We start from the raw sequence: 22660 nt of genomic DNA on the forward strand, positions 1-22660 counted from the left end.
TTCGCAAGCAGAGTTTAGTTTCCAACGAAGGAAAGGTTCGCATCAGTGAGCTGGTATATATATATGTTTGTGTGTATAGATATATGCCAGTCTGGGTGTGTCACGAAAATCTACACCTGTGATTACTCAGGAGTAAAATGTAATCTTGTATTTTTATGTCTTGATTGATATCTTGTTAGCTTGATATGATTAAAAGTATTGATTTATTTGCAGGTTTCCCAAAAAGCTTATTCAGACATATTCAGTATTTCCAAATCTGGATGAAATATCAGATGTTGTTGTCCAACCATATAATTCTCTATTAACATTGAAGAGACTTACATTGAATGCAGACTGTGTGGTAAGCTCTTTAATGTTTTTACAATGTTAAGCTTTCAATGTTCTGTTTAGCTCAATGGGTTTTAATTAGAATCTGAAAATTAGGCGCAGGAGCGGCTGCGTGGTAAGTAGCTTGTTTACCAACCACATGGTTCCAGGTTCAATCCCACTGCATGGCACCATAGGCAAGTGTCTTCTACTGTAACCTCGGGCCGACCAAAGCCTTCTGAGTGGATTTGGTAGACGGAAACTGAAAGAAGCCTGTCGTATATATGTATATGTGTCGTATATGTGCATGTGTGTGTCTGTGTTTGTCCCCCTAGCATTGCATGACAACCGATGCTGGTGTGTTTATGTCCCCGTTACCTAGCGGTTCGGCAAAAGAGACCGATAGAATAAGTACTGGGCTTACAAAAGCATAAGTCCCGGGGTCGAGTTGCTCGATTAAAGGCGGTGCTCCAGCATGGCCGCAGTCAAATGACTGAAGCAAGTAAAAGAGAAAAGAGAGTAAGTAAAGAAATTGTAGGAGGTGCAATGGCCTAGTGGTTAGGGCAGCAGACTCGCGGTCAGAGGATCGCAGTTTCGATTCCCAGACTGGGCGTTGTATGTGTTTATTGAGCGAAAACACCTAAAAGCTCCACGAGGCTCTGGCAGGGGGCAGTGGTGACCCCTGTTGTACTCTTTCGCCACAACTTTCTCTCACTCACTCTTCTTGTTTCTTGAGTAATGCTGCGATGGACTGGCGTCCTGTCCAGCTGGGGGGAACACATATGCCATAGAAACCGAGAAACTGAGCCCATGAGGCTGGCTAGTCTTGAAAAGGGTGATGTTTATCGTTTATCATTTAAAGAAATGGTACATTAGCTAAGATTGGGTGTAGACTTACTCCTTCCCTTCTTTAACACCTATCTATCTTTTACTTTTAACAAAGTCCACTCTGTTGTAAACATTTGAACCTAGTTTCCTGTCTAATGGTAGGTAACCTCTCGACAGTCTGACCAACTTGTCTCTTATTAAGACAGAGTGTATCTAAGACTACATTATCCAGTTTTTCTAATTATTCTGTTTCACCACTGAATAAGGTTCATAAATCTGAATGCTTTGTTATGCTTAGCTGACAAAAGTTTCCACGTGTAAAATTTTCCAACAACTATCCTATGCTTATAAGGAAAATGGATATAATACAACTAAAGATAATACAATATAAAATGGTAAAAAAAAAACTGATATGATGGTTGAACAGTTGAGTTGCTAGTTTGCTGACTATGATGTTAATAGTCATAACATTTTCAGTTCACAGATAAAGTACCTATTTTACTTAGCGTAACTGGAATTAGGACCTCTCCCTCTTCAACGCAGTATGACTAATAGAAGATTATCATCCTCTTTGTCATATTAAAAAAAAAATTTCATTTCTGAATTGAACATCTTATACATGGTATGATTTATAATGCAAGTTGTTAGATCTGAGCATAATGTTTAGTTGATTGTCTTTTAAGATGCTGATGTTTTCAGTATTAATGTAATTTTGTTTATATTCTTGATCATTTCTTGTTTTACAGGTTGTTTTGGATAACACAGCTCTTCACCGAATTGCAACTGATCGCCTTCGCATTCAGAATCCAACTTTTGGTCAGATCAACTCATTGGTGGGTTCAGAAAACAATCTTAACTCTTTTTGCATTAGACTTAAGTAGAAAGAGGAAAGATAAAATGTAATGACTTCACATTTCAGTTACACAAAATCTTTCTTACTGCTACTACTTACAAAAGTGAACTGCTTCATGGTACCAAAGACATCTTGTTCTGAATGTCTATATTTTAATGACAAAAAAACTAAAAAGCTGAAGAAAGAATGAATGTTTATTGTATATTTAATCTCTCAATATCGTCATCATGGCTTGCTTATACTTCTGGATCTCTCATTAACAATCTTCCAATGTGTTGTCCCGAACCTTCCTATTCATTTGGTTTTGTGTCATATCTGTCATCTTCAGTTCTATTTCTGCCAAGTGATTATAGGCACCCTATCTTCTTTTTCTCTCTGGGTTCCAGTCCAAGACTTATCTTACCAAACATCCCCTTTGTCTTCTAAAGTGTATATATTTCTTTACTACTCACAAGGGGCTAAACACAGAGGGGACAGACAAACGGATTAAGTCGATTACATCGACCCCGAAAGGATGAAAGGCAAAGTTGACCTCGGCGGAATTTGAACCCAGAATGTAACAGCTGACGAAATACAGCTATGCATTTTGCCCGGCGTGCTAACGTTTCTGCCTGCTTGCCGCCTTTCTAAAGTGTATAACCTCGCCGTCTTCTAAAGTGTATAACCTACCTATCTCTACTTAAATTTTGCTATTTATTGACTGATTGATTTTGCTTAGCTCTAATCCAGAGTTCTTTGTCGTTCACAATTTCTGGCTATCAAATGTTTAGGATGCGTTTGAAGCACATGATCATGAATATTTGTTACAGTCTGAGGATATTTATGTTTATTCACTTATGATCCAGCACAATATAGTAAGGTGGATTTGACATTTCTATTGAAAATTCTCAGCTTAATATGTTAGGACAGCCTTTACTTTTAAGCTTGATTTTAAAATATTAAAAGTTTGATTTACTTTCCTAAATTGTGCATTGGTACCTTCCTCTCTACCTTCACTTGTAGACATCATGCCTTCTGAGATATGTAAAACAATTGTTTTCATTCAACATTTGATTTTCAACCATGACAGAGTCAGGGTCAACTCTCACTGTAGTTTTCATTATTATCTATTAGCCTATCTGTTTCTTTTTCCTGCATGTATTTGTCATTCTGGGATATCAGATAAATGTCATTTGCAAAGAGATTTTTTAGCAATTACTCTTTTAGCTTGCCTAGTTTGCTCCTTCACCTTAACAGTTACTTTCAAAAACATCATTGTTTACTTTGAAAGGTTTTAACAGTCTTCCGCGGTGTATCACTTGACAGTGAATGTCTTTGTACAGCTGTTGAATGATATTTGTGTTAGGTGTTTTGCAGTCACAGAATAGACTCTAGATAACTTTCCTGTTGAGACTTTTGAAATCTTTTCTGAAGCTGATAAAATTGAGAACAAGGAAATCATGCCATTCCTGCAACTGCTCAGTAACGTTCCAGAAAGTAAGAATTTGAACTCTGCAGGATTTATCCTTTGTAACTCCTGCTTATTCTGCCTTGAACCTGTATTCTACAGTATTTTTCACTTCCTCAAGAATGATTCCCACTTAGTGCTGATCCTAAATTGCTTGAAGGATATACATACATTTCTTCCAAGGATCTTGTAAGCTACTCAATACAGTGGTGGGATACTGTGAAAGACCTTCTGCATGTCAACAGAAGCAAAATAGATTTCTTTGCTTAATTTTCTCTTTTAATTGTACTACTGGAACCTAAATTGTTTGGCACAAGCCCACACCTAAATTAACTCCATCCTGATCTGCTTTTGCTCTCAATTACTTTGAAGATTAGATTTATTAATCAAAGAATTCTATGACAGTTCCACCCTAAAACATATCACTTGCTAGAGGTGTTACTGGGCTGGGAAAATCAGTGTGGAGTGTTGAGAAAAATATCTTTGCCTTTCATCAATCTGGAGTGAAGATATTGATTAAAGCCCACCTTTCAGTGTAATCTCGTGTCTATGTTAGAAATTGATATTATTAGTAATTTACAACATCTTGATTAATTAATTAATAGATGATTTTAAATGCCTGATGTCTTTACTTGTGATAGTTCCTTGTTATGGCACATTACTCCTTCAAATAATACGTTTCAGCACTACTTTGTCTCTTTCATTTTCCTCCCATTTTGACCCCACTTGTTGCCAATTACATGTTAGTTCTTCATTTTTGTAAATTTAATATGATGGTAAAAATTATATTTCCCATTCTCTTTCTTTGTACTTGCAGGTCTCAATTGTGATGTCAACAAGCACAGCTACACTGCGTTACCCTGGATACATGAATAATGATCTTGTAGGCTTGATTGCTTCTCTTATTCCTACACCACGACTTCATTTCTTAATGACTGGTTATACACCGTTAACAACTGACCCACATGTAATGATCATGTTTTACCTTACTTCCTCTCATTTTCTTTACTATTTTTCTATTTCTTCATTAAATATATGAGGTGCATTCCAGAACTTTTGAGATTGTTTCAGGAGAGACATTTATTAATTACGAGGGGAAAAAAAGCTCTAATCTCCTTCAAAGTAGGTTCCTCTGACTTCAATGTACTTGTTGTAGCAATTTGGTCACTTTGTGAAGGCCCCATGGAAGTCCGCCAAAGTGAAGGTGTTTGGACCCTTGACACTGCTTCCTTTATCTTTGCAATGGCTTCAGAATGACTCCCTGAGGTTCTCCTTTAGCATGGGGAACAATTAAAAATCACAGGGTGCAAGGTTTAGAATGTGGGGGGGGCGGTTTTGATATCTATCTCTTTCAAGTAGTTGATTACTAGGATGGAATTGTGACAAGCAGTGTTTAGTAGGGTGTGTTGAAAGTGCTGTTGCTGCTGTTCCTTCAGTCTAGAATTAAAAAAATAACAGTTGGTAGGGTAGTTCATTAGATATATAGTAATGATATACTAAAATTACAATAATCTAAGACAGTTATAACTACCTGTCCTAAAAAAAGTCTTAAAACTTCTGGAATGCACTTTTTATCTGTTGCATCTCTATTTCTTCTCAAATATGTAGCTAATTTTCAAATGTAGCTTATTTGTCTCTCAATATCTAAATTTAAAGAGTTAGGCTGTTCTCTGAAGGTGAAATTCAACTGTGAAAAACCGTATTCATTCTGCCAGATAAAAAGTTACAGAAATAAAAGTAACTTTTTATCTTTGTTTGAATTTTTATCTGAATTATGGCTTGTACTGTAGAGTCCAGTGAAACTAAACATACTTATTTTGCACATATTTATGGGATTTAAAAATTAAAATATAGTTTATTGTATTGAAAGTTGATAAAGTTATAAGGGCCTGATGATTGGGGTGGCATCTTGAAAGGGGTTCCAGGGAAACACGGAGTGGTTTAGGAACCCGAGGATGTACCTCATGAAACACGTGTTGCCAAGGAATAAAACAGTAGGTATTTAAAATAAAAATAAGTAGGGGTATACTATCTCTAAATTAAAATATATTTCTTCATTGAGAATAATTTGAACCTCTGTTATGCCGGAATTGTTATTCCCTAAAAAATAATTTATGTGTATGTATATATATATATATATGTGTGTGTGCGTATATATATATATATATATATATGTGTGTGTGTGTGTATATGTATATATATATATATGAATATGTGTGTATATGTATATATATATATATGAATATGTATGTATATGTATATATATATGTATATATATATATGTGTGTATATTTACATAAGACTTTTTTAGTCAGTGGATATTTATTTTATTTTATATTTGTCTATTAGGTTTTATGGTAGTTTATGAATTTTTAGTTGGGCATATTTAACTTTTTGATAGGCCATTCTTCTTGCATATAATCTCTTTACTCATATTCATATATATATATATATATTTATATCTCCATACATATACATATATCCATATGTACATCCATTTATATAGTATAGTTGGTTGGAGACGAAATCCACCCATAATCCTGTGAAGTGTCCTGGTGCCAAAAGTGTTCAGGTGGCCCCTAAGGGCCTTGGAAATTCTCAAACTGTAGAGCAAGAGAACAAGGACTAGAGATCTAAAGACCCAAACCTTTGTTCTCCTGCTCAGTTATTGGCAGTACCAAATTTCCATGTCCAGTGAGTCTAAAACTGCCTTAGCATATCCACGTCTTTTAAGATGTCAGGCTCGCAGCTAATGCTGTTATAGATCATGCTGCTGCAATATGTGAAGTAGTCAACAACTTCGACATTCTCACTTGCATGTAAAACATATATAAATAGCTCAAAATTTTTCCCATTCTAAATAGATAAATTTTTATTGGAGATTTTAACTACTTTCTGATTAAATATCAAAATCTCTTGGAATGATTTTAATAAGATTTTAATTTTCCAAACTATTCATGAGAAATGTTTTAATGTGAGCATTTATATTTACATCTTGTTTCAGTTGGATTCACCATTGATTATTATAAGGTATCTTGTGGGTACACAGGAATTAATGTGAACCAAAGATCAGATCAATCAAAATATAGGCGAGGGTTCTTGTCTGAAAAGTTATAATCTTAAACATTTTCTGTTATTGCCTCTACCTTGAACTTAATTTTATAACTGTTACATCATATTTGCTTCTTTTTATTCTCTCCGTCACTACATCGCATTTCAGTTAGTTTTTTAAAATTTATTTTGTGATTTTTCCATACAGGTTGCTAGTGTGAGAAAAACTACTGTCCTCGATGTGATGCGTAGGCTATTACAACCAAAAAACATGATGGTCTCAACGCCTGTTCATAGACAAGACAAGCACTGCTATATTTCAATATTGAATATCATTCAAGGTGAAGTAGATCCTACACAGGTAAAATGATTATTTTTCATGATATATAGCTTTTATGTAACATCCTTCAGATGTAAGTTTTTAATCTTTTGAAGCAGTCACTTGAAAATTTTTATATTCATCATCATCATCGTTTAACATCCGTTTTCCATGCTAGCATGGGTTGGATGGTTCAACTGGGGTCTGGGAAGCCAGGAGGCTGCACCAGGCTCCAGTCTGATCTGGCAGTGTTTCTACAGCTGGATGCCCTTCCTAACACCAACACTCCATGAGTGTAGTGGGTGCTTTTTACGTGCCAGGCGAGGCTGGCAAGGGCCACGATTGGTTGGTGCTTTTTACATGCCACCGGTACAGAAGCCAGTCAAGGCGGCACTGGCATCAGCCACGTTCTGATGGTGCTTTTTACGTGCCACCGGCACAGGTATCACAACTACAATTTCCATTCTAAAATGACATATAGTTAATGATTAAATCTTATAGTTTACATCTTAGCTACTATAAAATATTCAGATTGTTTTTTTGTTTTGTTTTTTATTTTGAAGTTTTAGAAATAATTCATGGCCTTTTTACCAAATAAAATGACTTTTTAAAAATTTGTTCTTTTATTTGTAATTCATTATCATTCCTACAACAATGCCTATTGTAGAAGTCTTGGAGTATATAATGGAGTATATTTACTGACAGTTTGTCTCACTAACTATTTAAAATTATTTTTGGCATAAAATCTTGTTAGAAATTGGATTATAAATCTAGAATTCTGCATTAATATTTCTGATACTGTCCATCACCTTACATTATTACATGTAGTGGTATATCTGATACTGTCTATCACCCTATGTTATTACACCACAATTCAGTAACTTAATTTTTTTTTATGCATTATTTCCATCATCACCTGGTTTACATCTGATTTTAACATACGATATAAATTCAATCTAAGTGCAATGCAACATCTTTCTTTAACCATATATTTCATATTGACAGTTACCAGGTTCAAGCTATTTGCATTTTAAGTGGTTGTTTCATACTTTGTTGGAAAACTTACCCGATGTAAGCAATGTTATTGTGACAATAGTGGTAGAAACACTTCAGAATATATCTTAATGTTTGAGATATATTGTATGCCTATATCAATTTGGTATAAGTCAAATTGATTGATTTTATTCATTCTTTCTTTTAAACAGGTCCACAAAAGTCTGCAGAGAATCCGTGAGCGTAAACTGGCACAGTTTATCCCATGGGGTCCAGCCAGTATACAAGTTGCACTTTCCAGAAAATCTCCTTACATTCTAACTGCTCATCGAGTCAGTGGTCTAATGTTGGCTAATCACACCAGTATATCTTCAGTGAGTAGTTCTTTGCCTTTTATTCATGCTTTGTTTTAATATAAAAATATGATGTATAATCTGATGCTTGTTCATTTTCACTAAAAGTAACTCCTTAGAAAATATATTACTGTATATAAGTCACAGTAGTTAAGTTGAATTTCCTTTGTCTTTATAATATTTTGGCTTCAGCTTTTGAGCTATAGCTTAGTTACATTACTTTTTGTAAATAGTGTTTATGACTTGGATCATAATTGTATCTAAATGTGGTATGGGGAAAAAGCTGAAATAATCTCAGTCATTGCAAATAGTCTAACAATATCTTGGAACTATAGGTATCATAACATTAGTTTTCTATAAACTATTCTTGTACAAACTGATTAACTGGTGTTTTTACATCACCATTTCTGTCCCTTATGTAAGATATTAATATTTTCTATTCATAAACATTTCATTGCAGTTGTTTGAAAGGACCATGTCACATTATGATAAACTGCGGAAACGAGAAGCTTTTATGGAAACATTTAAGAAAGAACCTATGTTCCACAATGATTTATCAGAATTTGATGCTTCCAGAGAAGTTTTGCAACAATTGGTGGATGAATATCATGCTGCTACCAACTCAGAGTATCTTTCTTGGGGCATGAAAAATGTATGTTGATTGCATAGAGTGCTTTTTTTTCCCCCCCTGTTTAACCCTTTAGTGTTCAGATTATTCTGTCAAATGTGATGTTTGTTTATTTAAAATGGTTTGAATTAATCATGCATTATCTTGTAATTTAGAGATTTCAGTGATGTGATTTTTTTAGTTTTAGAATGACATGGTAGGGCTGAGGTGAGAGACGAGATCTGGTCAGTTTCAATATAAAACAGGTTAAATATTTTGGCCGGATACGGCCGGTTTGAATGCTAAAGGGTTAATAAGGTAGTAGACCCAATCCAGGACTGTGGAGCTGGTAAAAATGTACCAATTTGCGACTAAATGCAAATTGTAATGTGTGTTAAAATTTCCAATTTCAGAGATAGTAATTTAGCCATTTAAGTTGACCTCATTTAAGAAATGGCATAGCATTGAGATGTGTTGATGGATGTTGTATCGCCAGCAACAGCTTAGACCAGCACTAGAAAAGCAAAATAAACAAGAATTATTTTAACTTATGTAACCTGAATATTCTGAGAATAACTGAATAAGGGATTAAAGAGAATGCATCTAAACTAAATGTATAACTAATTAAAATTTAACATTTATGAGGCGCAGGAGTGGCTGTGTGGTAAGTAGCTTGTTTACCAACCACATGGTTCCGGGTTCAGTCCCACTGCGTGGCACCTTGGGCAAATGTCTTCTACTATAGCCTCGGGCCGACCAAAGCCTTGCGAGTGGATTTGGTAGATGGAAACTGAAGGAAGCCCGTCATATATATATATATGTGTGTGTGTGTGTGTGTGTGTTTGTCCCCCTAGCATTGCTTGACAACCGATGCTGGTGCGTTTATGTCCCCGTTACTTAGCGGTTCGGCAAAAGAGACCGATAGAATAAGTCCCAGGCTCGAGTTGCTCGATTAAAGGCGGTGCTCCAGCATGGCCGCAGTCAAATGACTGAAACAAGTAAAAGAGTAATATATTGGTGGATTTCGTAGACGGAAACTGAAAGAAGCCCGTCGTATATATATATATGTGTGTGTCTGTGTTTGTCCCCCAAGCATTGCTTGACAACACAACCGATGCTGGTGCGTTTATGTCCCCGTTACTTAGCGTTTCGGCAAAAGAGACCGATAGGATAAGTCCCGGGCTCGAGTTGCTCGATTAAAGGCGGTGCTCCAGCATGGCCGCAGTCAAATGACTGAAACAAGTAAAAGTAAAAGAGTAATATATTGGTATAATAGTTAAACTGCTATCAAAATAGTTGTTGAGGTAATTAGTTGTATGACTCTTCTATGGGGCATCGTATTTACTTTGCTGGTTTTTCTGGAGAGTAATAGTTGCTGATTTGCTTTCCTTCCTCTCTATTTTTTGTTACTTTAAAAAAAAAAAAAAATTAAAGATGAAATTTACATTTACTTTTATCTTGTAAACAGTCTTGATCTGGCAGTTTCTACAGCTGGATGCCCTTCCTAACGCCAACCACTCCAAGAGTGTAGTGGGTGCTTTTTACGTGCCATACATATGGATATATGTATATGTGAATGTGTGTGTATGTGTATGGGTGGGATAATATGTAAATATGTATCTCTATATGTAAATTTATGTATATAAGGGCTCTTAGAGAATGTGTATATATTTATAATAATATGTGGGAGAATATATTATAATATATGTAGGTACTAGTTTATGCATGTGCATATGGGTGTATATTCTTTACTCTTTTACATGTTTCAGTCATTTGACTGTGGCCATGCTGGAGCACCGCCTTTAGTCAAGCAAATCGACCCCGGGACCTATTCTTTTGTAAGCCCAGTACTTATTTTATCGGTCTCTTTTGCCGAACCGCTAAGTAACAGGCACATAAACGCACCAGCATCGGTTGTCAAATAATGCTAGGGGGACAAACACACACGCATATATATATACATATATACGACGGGCTTCTTTCAGTTTCCGTCTACCAAATCCACTCACAAGGCTTTGGTCGGCCCGAGGCTATAGTAGAAGACACTTGCCCAAGGTGCCACGCAGTGGGACTGAATCCGGAACCATGTGGTTGGTTAGCAAGCTACTTACCACACAGCTACTCCTGCGCCTATATGTGTGGATATGTATGGGTGTGTATTTGTCGAATAGTGGTACATATAGAGAATATTGCATCTATACGAGTATGCATGTGGACATGGATATGTTTTCATTTTGTTTACTCATTTAATAAAAATGTTGGGTATATAATTATTTAACTCATAAATAGTTTATTTGTTTAATTTTAGACCTAAACCTACTTATAGATTTGATTCTGTAGGTGTTTGTATATGTTGATGTAAGAATGTATGTATATGCATATGTGTGTATGTATGTTTGGATGTGTCCATGTGTACGTGTATGTGGATTGTAGGTAGGACTGTATGTGTGTACTGTGACGTTCTGTGAGAGTATGTGGGTGCATGCATGTTTGTGTATATATGAGTGGGTATATACGTTTGTATATATTTCAACGGATGTATGTATATTTGTTTACGTATACATAGGTATGTGTGTATGTATGCATACATTACGATTAATTAATCTAAACTTGTTTCTCCATTTTGTTGAATGAATAAATAATCCAAAATTCTAATATCCGAAAGTTGATGAACAAACTAAACTTGTTTCTCCATTTTCTTATTTGTATTATAAATTTACAGTAAAAATATTTCTTTACCTTCACCTGTTTAATACAGTCAGTGAGTTAATTGCATTGCCATTAAAAACATTTATACAAGATGACATGAGTGTTCAGTTTTTGCTGAATGACCTGCACAAAGGATTTGTTTATAGTGATCAAATGTGTGTGTGCTGTACATTAGCACACTCTCTCCATCAAGTCGATGTTGACTGAACAAGTGTAAAGTGCCACACAGTGGAAAAGAACCAGAAACCTAGTAGTTGGGAAACAAGCTTCTTAATCAAAGGGCCATTAATGTGCCTATGTAATTGTCATTTAATTCCCTTTTTTCTATGCTTGCATAGGTCAGACAATTTGTTGAGGCAGATTTTTAATGGCTGGATGGCCTTCTTGTCACCAACTTTCACTTGTTTCCAAGCAAGGTAATATTTTCCCATAATGGACATATTTTTCTTGGAAGACTGGAAACAATCAACTCTCCTTGTATGATGATGGTACTCATTTACAACCATCAAGTGATGGTCTAGGGTACACACACATACACACATGGTTGGCTTCTTTCAGTTTCCATCTATCAAATCCACTCAAAGATTTTGTCAACCTGGCCTATAGTAGGAGACACTTGCTTAAGGTGTTGTGCAATGAGACTGAACCTATATACAGGCACACACAATGTTGACTGTCAGAAGAATGAATACCCAGTACCATAGAGATTATTAAGATTACAATTTTGTTTAAGTGAAACTCTTGAGAAGCCCAATACTGACTTAATTAAAAATAAAAGGGTCTGTGTTTGTGTTTCCTTGTTTTAACATTGCATAATAGTTGTAAACAAGAGCCACCTTCATACAAGTGGTGTCCTTCATTTCCAGTTTTGCATTGAAGCATGTCCAGTCATGGGGAGATTATTACCTTACATGGAAAGATGTGAAGGTTGGTGATAGAAAGGGCATCCAGCTGTAGTAAACTTGTATCAACAAATTTTCTGACTCGTGCAAGCATGGGAAAGTAGATTACATTAATACTAAATATTTAATACAAAGAAATTATAATTAATATTTAAAAATTTTAATTTCAGGCATCAAAAGACGGTGTTTGAGTGCATAGAAATGTAACTCTGGAAATATAACTGATTTTGATCCAGTCTAAGAGAAGAAAATTGTGACACACAGAACTGATTTATGATTGAAAAAGTCTAGATTTGTTGATATCACTGTTCTCTACAGTAATTCAACATGCATGTCTTTCTCACTTAAACTGATATTTACACACATTTGTTGAATCGATCCTATTTATTTCTGATTTCTGTTAACTTGATTCCTTTCATACATGTTCTGACTTATATTTTTTAAAATAAATATTATACATTTTTTTTACATTTTCTATTTAAGACAATTTTTAAAAATGTTTAAAGTTTATTCTCATAAAAATGCGTTCTCTAACGTACATTATATTATTTCTGTTTGTTGTTAGATTGCTTGTATATGTTACAGGGTGTGGATGGTATTCATTCACATGATGACTAACTCAGGAAAAAATGAGTGTTCTTATTTTTTCAGATATACTTGTCACATTCAGGTCACTTTGTCTTCACAACATGTTCTGTTGGTCTCACTTGATGAACCCACTTTTGGCCTTGATGACAGCCTCCAAGCATCCTTGGAACTTGCCACAGGCCTTCATCACTATTTCCCGTTTTAGACCCCTGAAATTCCTGGTAATCTTGGCCCTCAGCTTATCCCCTTCATATTGCTGCTGGATTTGTTGGTCTCTTGTTCCACCGTGTCCCACACAAAGACATTAAGGGGATTGCAATCAAGCAAGTTGGGAGGCCAAATGTCAGGTGTTGTGTGATCAAAGAAATTCTCCAACCGCCAGATTTGGATTTTCTGGCTGGTGTGGCAAAGCACAGTCTTGTTGCTGCATGTACAGCCTCCCTGCAGCTAACCAGTAGAGCTAGGGCTTCACCTTACTCAGAACACAGATGAAGCCATCAGTATTCAACCTGAGGCTCTCAGGGAATATGTGGGGTGGCATGACATTACCTTTATGCTGACAACACCAAAGGCCATGATTGTCATTGAAAATTTTGTCTGCATGACTCTGGGCATGTCCTTGGGTGAGACAGCGAGCCACGTGTTGTTCTAGAAGTTAATCTTCTGGTTTTGGCAGAAATTATTCTTCTTGGAGAAGAACCACAGCAGGTGTTTCAACTTGTTGATCTGCGTCTTGGTGTGCTTGAGCCATTTTTCATGCTTCACCTTGATCAGAAATTATCCCTTCCTCATCTTGTATGAAAAGGAACAAATGTCCTCATCTACCACCAGCCTGATGAGCTTTTCAGCCACACTTTTCTCCCTTGCAATGGTATGCTTCAACCTGCTGGGGCTATTGTTGATGATCTGGATTTCAGTGATGAATTCTGGCATCAGATCATCAATAAGAAGGGAAAGACTGACAACAAAAGTAAAAACAATGGCTTTGGAAAGGCAATGCATACCCTGCGCACAGATAAATTTTTTGCAAATTATAGTGTGGCTTTCAATGTGTTGCCTACCCATGCTTTTTAATTGAACTGAATTAAGCTTTGAAAGTGTTTGACTAAAAGAGGATTAGAAACCTAAGAACAGTGAAATTAAGAAATCAACACATAAATAAACTAAACCCTCAAATCTATCACTGTACACACACACAGAGTCACATATCTATGTATGTATGTCTGTCTATACCCACACGTCTACATGCAGACGAGGGTCAATTCATATGAAAGAGAAGGTGGACACGATGAAATACTTATAGAAAATATTGCACAGGAATGTCTTTCAATGATGGCAGGTGAATCAAATGTACTGTAGTTTGTTGTAGGATATAATTTATATGACCACTTGCTTATCAGGAAATTTGTAAGTTCAATTTTCCTTTTTTTTTAGTATCACTTATACTCCAGTGAAATAATTTTCAAATATTTTTGAGGAAAATTTTCAAAAAATTTTTTAGAAATTTTTGGGGAAAATTTTCAAAAACTTTTTCAGAAATTTTTGGGAAAAATTTTTAGGATAAATTTTCAAAAATTTTTGAGGAAAACTTTCAAATTATTTTTTCAAAAATTTTTTGGGAAAATTATCAAATATTTTAGGCAAAAACTTTGAAAAATTTTTCAAAAAAAGATTGACGGAAGTTGCCAGCAATTTTTCAAAAATTTTGGGGGAAATTTTTCAAATATTTTGGGGAAATTTTTCAAAAATATTTGAGGAAAATTATCAATAATTTTTGGGGAAAATTTTCAAAACTCAAATTTTTGGAGAAAATTTTCAAAAAGTTTTGAGGAAAATTTTCAAAAAACATTTTTAGGATAAATTTTTTTTAATTTGGGGGAAAATTTTCAATAATTTTTGGGAAAAACTTTCAAAACTTTTTGGGAAAAATTTTCAAACATTTTTGAGGAATTTTTCAAAAATTTTTGAGGAAAATTTTAAAATTATTTTTTCAAAAATTTTTTGGGAAAAAATAAGTTAGGAAACACAAGATGCAAACCTTCCCTTGAGTAAAGATATTTCGTCAAAGTAAAAAGATTTGGGACAGTAATCAAAGAGTTGAAACAGTGTATCATAGCAGTAGCAGGCAAGCTCTCCAGATACCAGAAAAGAATGGATCAGTATCAACAGAATAGATTATTTGAGACAGACCAGAGGAGATTTTATAACCAAATAAATAGTGGAGAACAAAGTACTGAAGATGAGAAACCTAATGCATAAGAAGCTAGAAAGTTCTGGAGTAATATTTGGGATAAATCTGTCAGTCATAATGGAGATGCTGTATGGTTAAAGAAAGTGAGAAGCAGTCGGATCTAAGATTAACTAGTTGCATTAATGAGTAAAGTGTTAGGAAAAATGCCAAATTGGAAGGGCCCAGGACCAGATTTAGTTTGAGGGTACTGGCTAAAGAAATTTAGTAGTTTACATGGGAAACAGGGAACAACTTCAAGATTGCCTTAATAGAGGAATAATACCAGATTGGATGACTAGAGGGAGGAAAATACTTATCATAAAAGATAAGAGCAAGGGTAATACAGCTAGCAACTATAGACCAATCACTTGCTAACCATTAGTGTGGAAGCTGTTAACAGGAATACTTTCAGAAAGCATTTACAAGCACCTTGGCAACCAGAATTTACTGCCAGAAGAACAGTAAGACTAGAGGAACGCATGATCTATTATACATAGATAAAGCAGTTCTAAATGAAGTAAAAGCTAGAAAGAAAAATCTAACAATAGCATGAATAGATTATAGGAAAGCCTATGACATGATCCAACACTCATGGATAAATGAAAGTTTGAGTATATTCATTATAGCAGATAACATAAGAGAATTAATTAGCTGTAGCATAAAGAAACAGAAAGTAGATCTCTACTCAGGTAATACACTTTTAGGGAAAGTTAATAACAAAAGAAGAATTTTCCAGGGGGACTCGTCCCCATTAATACTTATCTTATGTTTGATCCTCCTAAGTTTAGTATTAAGGAAGGCAAAAGCAGGGCATCAGTTCAGAAATAGTAAGGGAAAAATTAACCATTTGCTCTACATGGATGATCTGAAGCTTTTTAGTAAGAATGAAAAGAGATTCTTTAATACAGATGTAAGACTCTTCAGCAAAGATGTAAGCATGGAATTTGACATAGATAAGTATGCAATATAATTCATGAGAAGGGGACAGGTAGTCAACAGCGAAGGCATCCAATTACCAGATGGCCAGAATCTAGTGAAGGTTGTAAATACTTGGGCAATATCATTATTTAGATACTTGGCAGCTTTTGTAGATTGGATAAAAACTGAATTAGCAAAGCTAGACAAAAACTAGGAAGGAATTCAATACAAATGGAGGTTTCTGCCCAAAGGTAGGAGTAGCAAGATTATACCTGCTTAGAAAGGAAGGTGGAAGAGGGTCAATATCAGCAGAAGACTGCATGGAGTTAGTTATGTAGGTAATAGTGAAGAAAGTTTATTAAAAGCTGCAAGAATCACACCAAGACACAGGGAAACCAAAAACACAAAAAACGAACAGAAATTATCTGACCTACAGGAGGAAGCCACCCCGCAATCGTCTAGTGACACACTAATTTCCTGCACATCAAGAAGAGTCCTCTCCTACTGACATTGGTACCCTGCTTCAGGATCTCATTCACCCTACGAAACATCAACACACCTGTTCTGTCTCTCTGAAGCTTAAGCCCCAGTGCAGCTCCTCCAGCCATTAACTCTGGTGACTTTGCAATCAGCCTGAATTCCTTCAGATGTCTCACAACCTCTGAGGCAGGCACTTGTCTCATCCACTAAGATGTCATCTATATAGGAATTGGTGGCCCTTCTTATCCTATCCACCTTTCCCAGGATGAATTTGAGCATTGCTACCATGGTTTTCAGTGCAGAATTCAGCCCGAAACCCAACCTTGTCAGATAATATGTCTGGCTCTTATATCGCACCAGCTGGTACTGCTAGTTTGTCGTTCACATGGAGCTGCGAATATACTGATTTCAAGTCGATGATTGTCGCTACCTTAGTTGACTGTCTCCATATGCGCAGCATCTCATCAAAGGCATCAGTTACCTCACCACTTGTGTGGCATGGTACATGGCCAATCATCTCCCAAAAGTCCAGTACCGGTTTGACTTTGCACTCTGCTCACCACCTCCTCCTTCCTCAAGATAAGGATACCTTCCTTAATCCACTTCTCTACCTCTTCTTCAAACTTGCTCCTAACGTGTCCTTTCAGGGTATGCTGGTAGCAGCTCACCCTGTTCTTTAGTGTCAGGGGTTCCTCTTTCCAGCGCCACTCTTTCATTCACCACTAGCCATTGAACGCCACCTGAAAATCTTTGTCTTCAATGGTGTAGGCAGTGCAGCTCCTCACAGAGCTCTGCCCCCGCTCACATTCCTGACTCATAGCGCACAACACCCCCACAGCACCAAACAAAACCACATCTCCTCCACACTGACCCCTCCAAGGCAGTTGATTGCATCCATCCCCATTACCATGTCAATCTCATCTACCACATGGCTGATCACAGCCATGTGGTAGATGGGATTGTGCCTCGCACCACTATCTCCACATCGCTGCTACCCTTTCATTTGATTTTCTGCCATCAACCGCCTGAACACTACTCATCCCCTTCCATTTTTTTGTCACCTTTGGGGTCACGTGAGTCATCATGCAGCCTGTCTCTACGAGGGCCTTGAATGTGTTTTCCCTGACCATGACCTCAACTATGGGCAGCAACTTCATCATCACCTCTACTCATTTGCAGGGGAAGTTTGCAAGGCAACAACTTCCCCGTGGCCTTTTTCCAGGTCACAATTTTGGACGATATGCCCAGTCTGTTTGCACCAGTAGCAAATTGGTCTGGGCTCTGCACAGTCCCTTGCCATGTGCTGTCCCTGGCACTTAAAACACCAGCCTGTGAAAGGCCGCTGTCATTCCACAGCAGGCCTCTTTTTGTCTTTCACCGGCCATCATGGGCTTCTGCAGTCGCCATCACCACTGCCTTCTGCTCAGAGTTTTGTATCAACATGCGGGCTGGAATGATGAGCTCGCTCATTGCCATTTTGTTACTGCCTGGCAATTGTTGCAGCTGCACCGACACATTGTTGGGAAAGCCATTCACAAAAGCCAGTCATGCTGCCTTCTCCAGCCTCCCTCTGATAAAACCAGACAGCATAGCCAGCCTCTGTACCTCTGCAGCATATTCATCAACCTGTTCTACTGTCCACCTGACCATTCCCAGCTTAGCATAAGCAGTGTACTCTCCCTCTGTGTAAGCCTCTCTCAAGTGCTGCTTGATCTTTGCCACACTCAGTTGATCTTCATCCATTTCGAGGAACAGTGCCAGCACACTCCCTTCCAAATGAGGCTTGCTACATCGTCGATGCCATGTAGCCTGGTCACAACTTCGACCTTTCGAATTCAGGCTACTACGTCTCCTTTGCCATAGAAAGGTCTGATGACATCACTGCTGATCCTTGTCTTCACTGCCATTGTATATTAAGGGGACAACGTCTGTATATGATTACTGAAATAGCTTGTGTGTGGGAAATGAAAAGAGGTTCACCTACCTTCCTCTCTCGTCTTTGCCTGTCTAGCAGTAATCTCTCTGGTGATCCTACCCTACTCCTGTCACCCAGTATAAGCAGCTGCTATCTGACCAACTCAGGAGTGAATACCCTGATGTCTGTTCATGATGCCTCTGGCAAGCAAGAACAGGCCGACCCTCACCACTCTTGCACTTCCTCTTCTGGTCAGTCCCTTGACCATTGATGTCATAACCCTCTTCTTCCGGCTCATCCGCACACTATCCATCTGCCTTGTCATCTCAGCTACATCCTAAAGCTCTCTGGGTGGTAGTTGCATGTGTGGATTTTTAGGTCTATCGATGGGCTCAGAAAGGAACATGCCAAAAGTTGATATTGGTCACTGAAGCCTATTCCACATGAAGCCGTGACTTGCCAGATTTTGCTGATCACATGGGCAATATTCTTTCCAGGCAAAGTCACAATTGGTCAGATTAGCTGATATGGGCAACATTCCAGCAAATCATGACATTGGGTGATAGCTGAATATTCTACTACAGGTGTTGTGTAGAATGTGTTGTGTGAGTTGTGCCATTCTTTGATTATCATATTTGGACAGTTTGTCTCAGTCTCCTTGACAGGCATCTCCTGGATAATTATGGCCATGTACCATGTACATGTTTGGACGAAATATTGTTCCTAGTTTTAACCATCATATCAGGTAATATAGTCCTCAGGTTTAAATAATCTATTATATAGATGATACTGAATTTAAGAAATTTGGTTATTACAATTAAGGGGCCAAGAGACTATGTAGAAGTTCTATGTTGGCTTCTTTTCAACTGTTCAACCATTCTTTAGACTGAGGTCACATATACTATTCACTTATATATATATATATAAAAATAAGTGAAACGGTATTATTCTCAGAGTCACTTAACATACGTATTATTGTATAATATGCCTAACATATTGAGGGTAAAGTACATCTATTTATATGCGAAGCTCGAGCAATCTTAAAAACACAAACAAAACAATACACACGAGGCTAGAAAAGAATTTCAGTCCTATCTATCCCTATTTACTAGTCTCTGGTTGCGCACAGAGAAATAATCTGCTAACGGTTATAGAGCTGATGTATTTAATGTTGAATTGATGTTTTTTCTTCCGCTCATGATTGTGTTTTCTTCGGTTTTGGATTTCGATTTTAATATGGAATATTTATGAAATTAAGTTGTAGAATAGTTCAATAAATTTAAAACATGGACAATAAAAAAAAAATTACTTTAGATAGTTAGCATACCCTTACGGAGAGAAATCAAGTTTAATAACAAAAATAAGACAACTTTATTTTGTTGAAATGCCAAAGCAAGCAAAAAGAATTTTTTTTGTATCATTCTCTTAGACTAGGAGTTTTAGATATTATATTACTTGTGGAGTGAAAACACTTGTATCTTTGCAAAGATTCTTCTTTGTTCACTCACCTATACACGTACGCTTGCCCAGCGATATCAGAGAGTAAGAAGAAACTGAAGGATCGCTCAAGTCTGTACCATGTTTACAGGTGTATACTAACAGAAAACTGCGTCGGAATTTGGATGCGTATCTATATATGTATTAGCCAATGTCTCACTAGAATGCTTCTACTTTTGTTATCTACGTCACAAATAAACAATCTTGAGGTATGCCCCAGAACTCATAATTTTTGCGTTAGTTTTGTTTGTGCTCTTCTATAGTTTATACCATCGGTTTTATGAGAAAAAAAAACTATATGCAAACACTGAGTTATTAAAAAAAGGCCAGGTAATTATCTCATTAATATAACGTATCAATAGATTTTTATTTTGTCAATTGTAACTTTTCAGTATTTTTTCGTTACGCATGCATCGACAGTTGAATGTGTTAGTGTGTGAATTTATATATAAAAAAGAAACTTTATTTTTTAAAAAATGCTTAATTCATGAATGAGTAGCAAAAGTGAAGAGAGAATCTATTCTAAAAAGTTCGCCTAGCTTGGAATATGTAAATATGCATTGATTTCGTTGTTAAGACAAAATACCACAAATACTGGACTGGGAAATGAAACATAAACGAATTTAATTGATATCGACTGTGGAATGAAATGCTTTTGAGAACTCATTGTAATAGCTGATTTGTTGGTCTTGTTGAATTGCTATTAATTTTCATATCTTTTTTGTTTGAAGTTTTGGCATACCTACACAAGTGGGCCCCACTTCCGACTTATTCTCATAACTCTGAAAAGTGGATATTTTGTAACGAAATTTTCTACAAATACCTTTCAGATAGTGTAGATTATATCGAAATTTAATGAAAGGTAAAAAAAAAAAGATAAAAAGAAAAGAAAATGAGTACGCGCGCATACTTACTGATCAGATATCTACAAAATGAAACTTGAAATTTTGAAAAAAGAATTGTGTTTGTGTTCATCAATTTTTTAAACATTAAATTCCGATATAATTGTAATCAACGCCAGCTGAAAGGTATTATAGAAAATTCCATTAAAAAATACCAACTTTTAAGAAAGGTACGAGAAAATGAAGTCAACTCGTATGAATTATCTGAAAGTTCCCTCGCTCCAAAAACATTTTTTACATCAGATTCTGATTGAAATGTATTTATAGAAAATTCATTAAAAAAGAAAAAAAACCCATTTTTCTGAAAGTTATGAAGAAACAAAATCGGTTGGATAAGCATTTCTGAATGTATGCGCAATTTTTAAAGATTATTTAAACCGGATGCTTAGTGAAGTTTATTAAAATAAAATAAAAATTTACTGGTTATAGAATTTTATTTTGATACTACTATTATACTTTTCCCTCATTATATTTCATGTACACAAACATGCAAGCACGCAAAAGAGACTTCTCCTACCCATATGCGTACGAGCGTTTTCAAAGCTGTGTGTGTTTGTGTGTATGATGGATTGGAAAATGTCCAAGGTGTATTTAGTTATGACCGTTTTAGTTTTGAGTTCAAATCCTACTGAGGTCAACTTTACATTTCATACTTTTAGAGTCGACTAAGTACGATTCAAGTCCGAGACCGATTCCTATTATGTAACGTGTACAGGTACATGGAATTATAATTGAAGGTAACGCATACTTTTTAGTGTATGGATGTCAAGTAACAAAATTTGACTTTCACTTTGGTTTATTAAAAAGCTGTCGAATTGGCCATGCATTTTAACTAATATTAATGTCTATCTTTTGGTATTAGTAGACTATATCATTCACCCACACAATGTTCCCGCATGACATTGATTAAGAGGCAAGGCCGAAAAAGAGGGGACGATTTTTCGTCGATAGTATATCAACACTGAAACTTTTTCCGTAAAAAAAATTATTTCTTTAATTTTTCTGTTAAAGTTTACTTTAACTCCTGGTCAACAAAACAAAACAAAACCCTTTGGTGCACAGTCACCCCCCCCCAACTGACCTTTCCGCTTTCTTTTTTTTTTTTCATCGGATTCCCATGTTTGCGATGACGGAGATTCCGAATTGCAAAAACCACGTTTTCAAAATTTTTAATCCCCCGCTCCGATTTTTAACTTTTTTCGACCCCCACCCCCCGATATGGAAATGAACTTGCGCAATGTTACACCTTTGAATTTCTTTTGGTGAATTTTTACCACTTTGCTATCATATATGTGGAGACTTGCAAGCATAGCAAATAAAGACAACTTATTTTAACAGAAATTTTATGAGTTACATTTCCGTAAATGTTTTTTCTAGCGCACTCCACCCACATATACGCACGCGGATACACATGGATTAAGTCCCATTTTAGAAGTATGTTTAAGTTTTTATTGTTTTGGAATGAAGAACATAAACATAGGTGCTGAGCCAGTGACTAAACTTGTAGTATTTTGTTGGGATTAATCCAATGAATTGACAGCAAAATAATTGCTTCTATCAGAATCGTTTACTTTTAATGCGAAAAAACAAAACCGACGTATACGAAAGGTATGTAAAATATATTTTGTGTACTTTTTTCTCTTTTCATTCGGATAAGCTGTAGAAATTGTTTCTTGCGCACAAAAATTCTCCAGACATTTAGCTGTTATTTTTAGCATATTGAGTTTTGTGGTAAGGGCTTCACATGCTGCGGTCCTTTTGT

At 36.2% G+C, this 22660-nt stretch overlaps 1 protein-coding gene across 1 annotated transcript in view; it reads left to right on the forward strand.

Moving 5' to 3' along the window:
- The window catches only part of LOC115216758 (tubulin gamma-1 chain), a 31117-nt gene extending 18275 nt beyond the window's left edge, over positions 1 to 12842 (forward strand). Inside the window, exons 7-13 of the mRNA XM_029786320.2 lie at positions 214 to 340; positions 1881 to 1967; positions 4252 to 4401; positions 6694 to 6846; positions 8010 to 8171; positions 8611 to 8802; positions 12539 to 12842. Coding sequence (XP_029642180.1) covers positions 214 to 340; positions 1881 to 1967; positions 4252 to 4401; positions 6694 to 6846; positions 8010 to 8171; positions 8611 to 8802; positions 12539 to 12559 — 892 coding nt within the window. The 3' untranslated portion in view covers positions 12560 to 12842. The remainder of the gene's footprint in view (positions 1 to 213; positions 341 to 1880; positions 1968 to 4251; positions 4402 to 6693; positions 6847 to 8009; positions 8172 to 8610; positions 8803 to 12538) is intronic.
- Positions 12843 to 22660: the final 9818 nt, after the last annotated feature.

Source organism: Octopus sinensis, linkage group LG10, assembly GCF_006345805.1.
Source record: "Octopus sinensis linkage group LG10, ASM634580v1, whole genome shotgun sequence".
Classification (NCBI taxonomy): domain Eukaryota; kingdom Metazoa; phylum Mollusca; class Cephalopoda; order Octopoda; family Octopodidae; genus Octopus; species Octopus sinensis.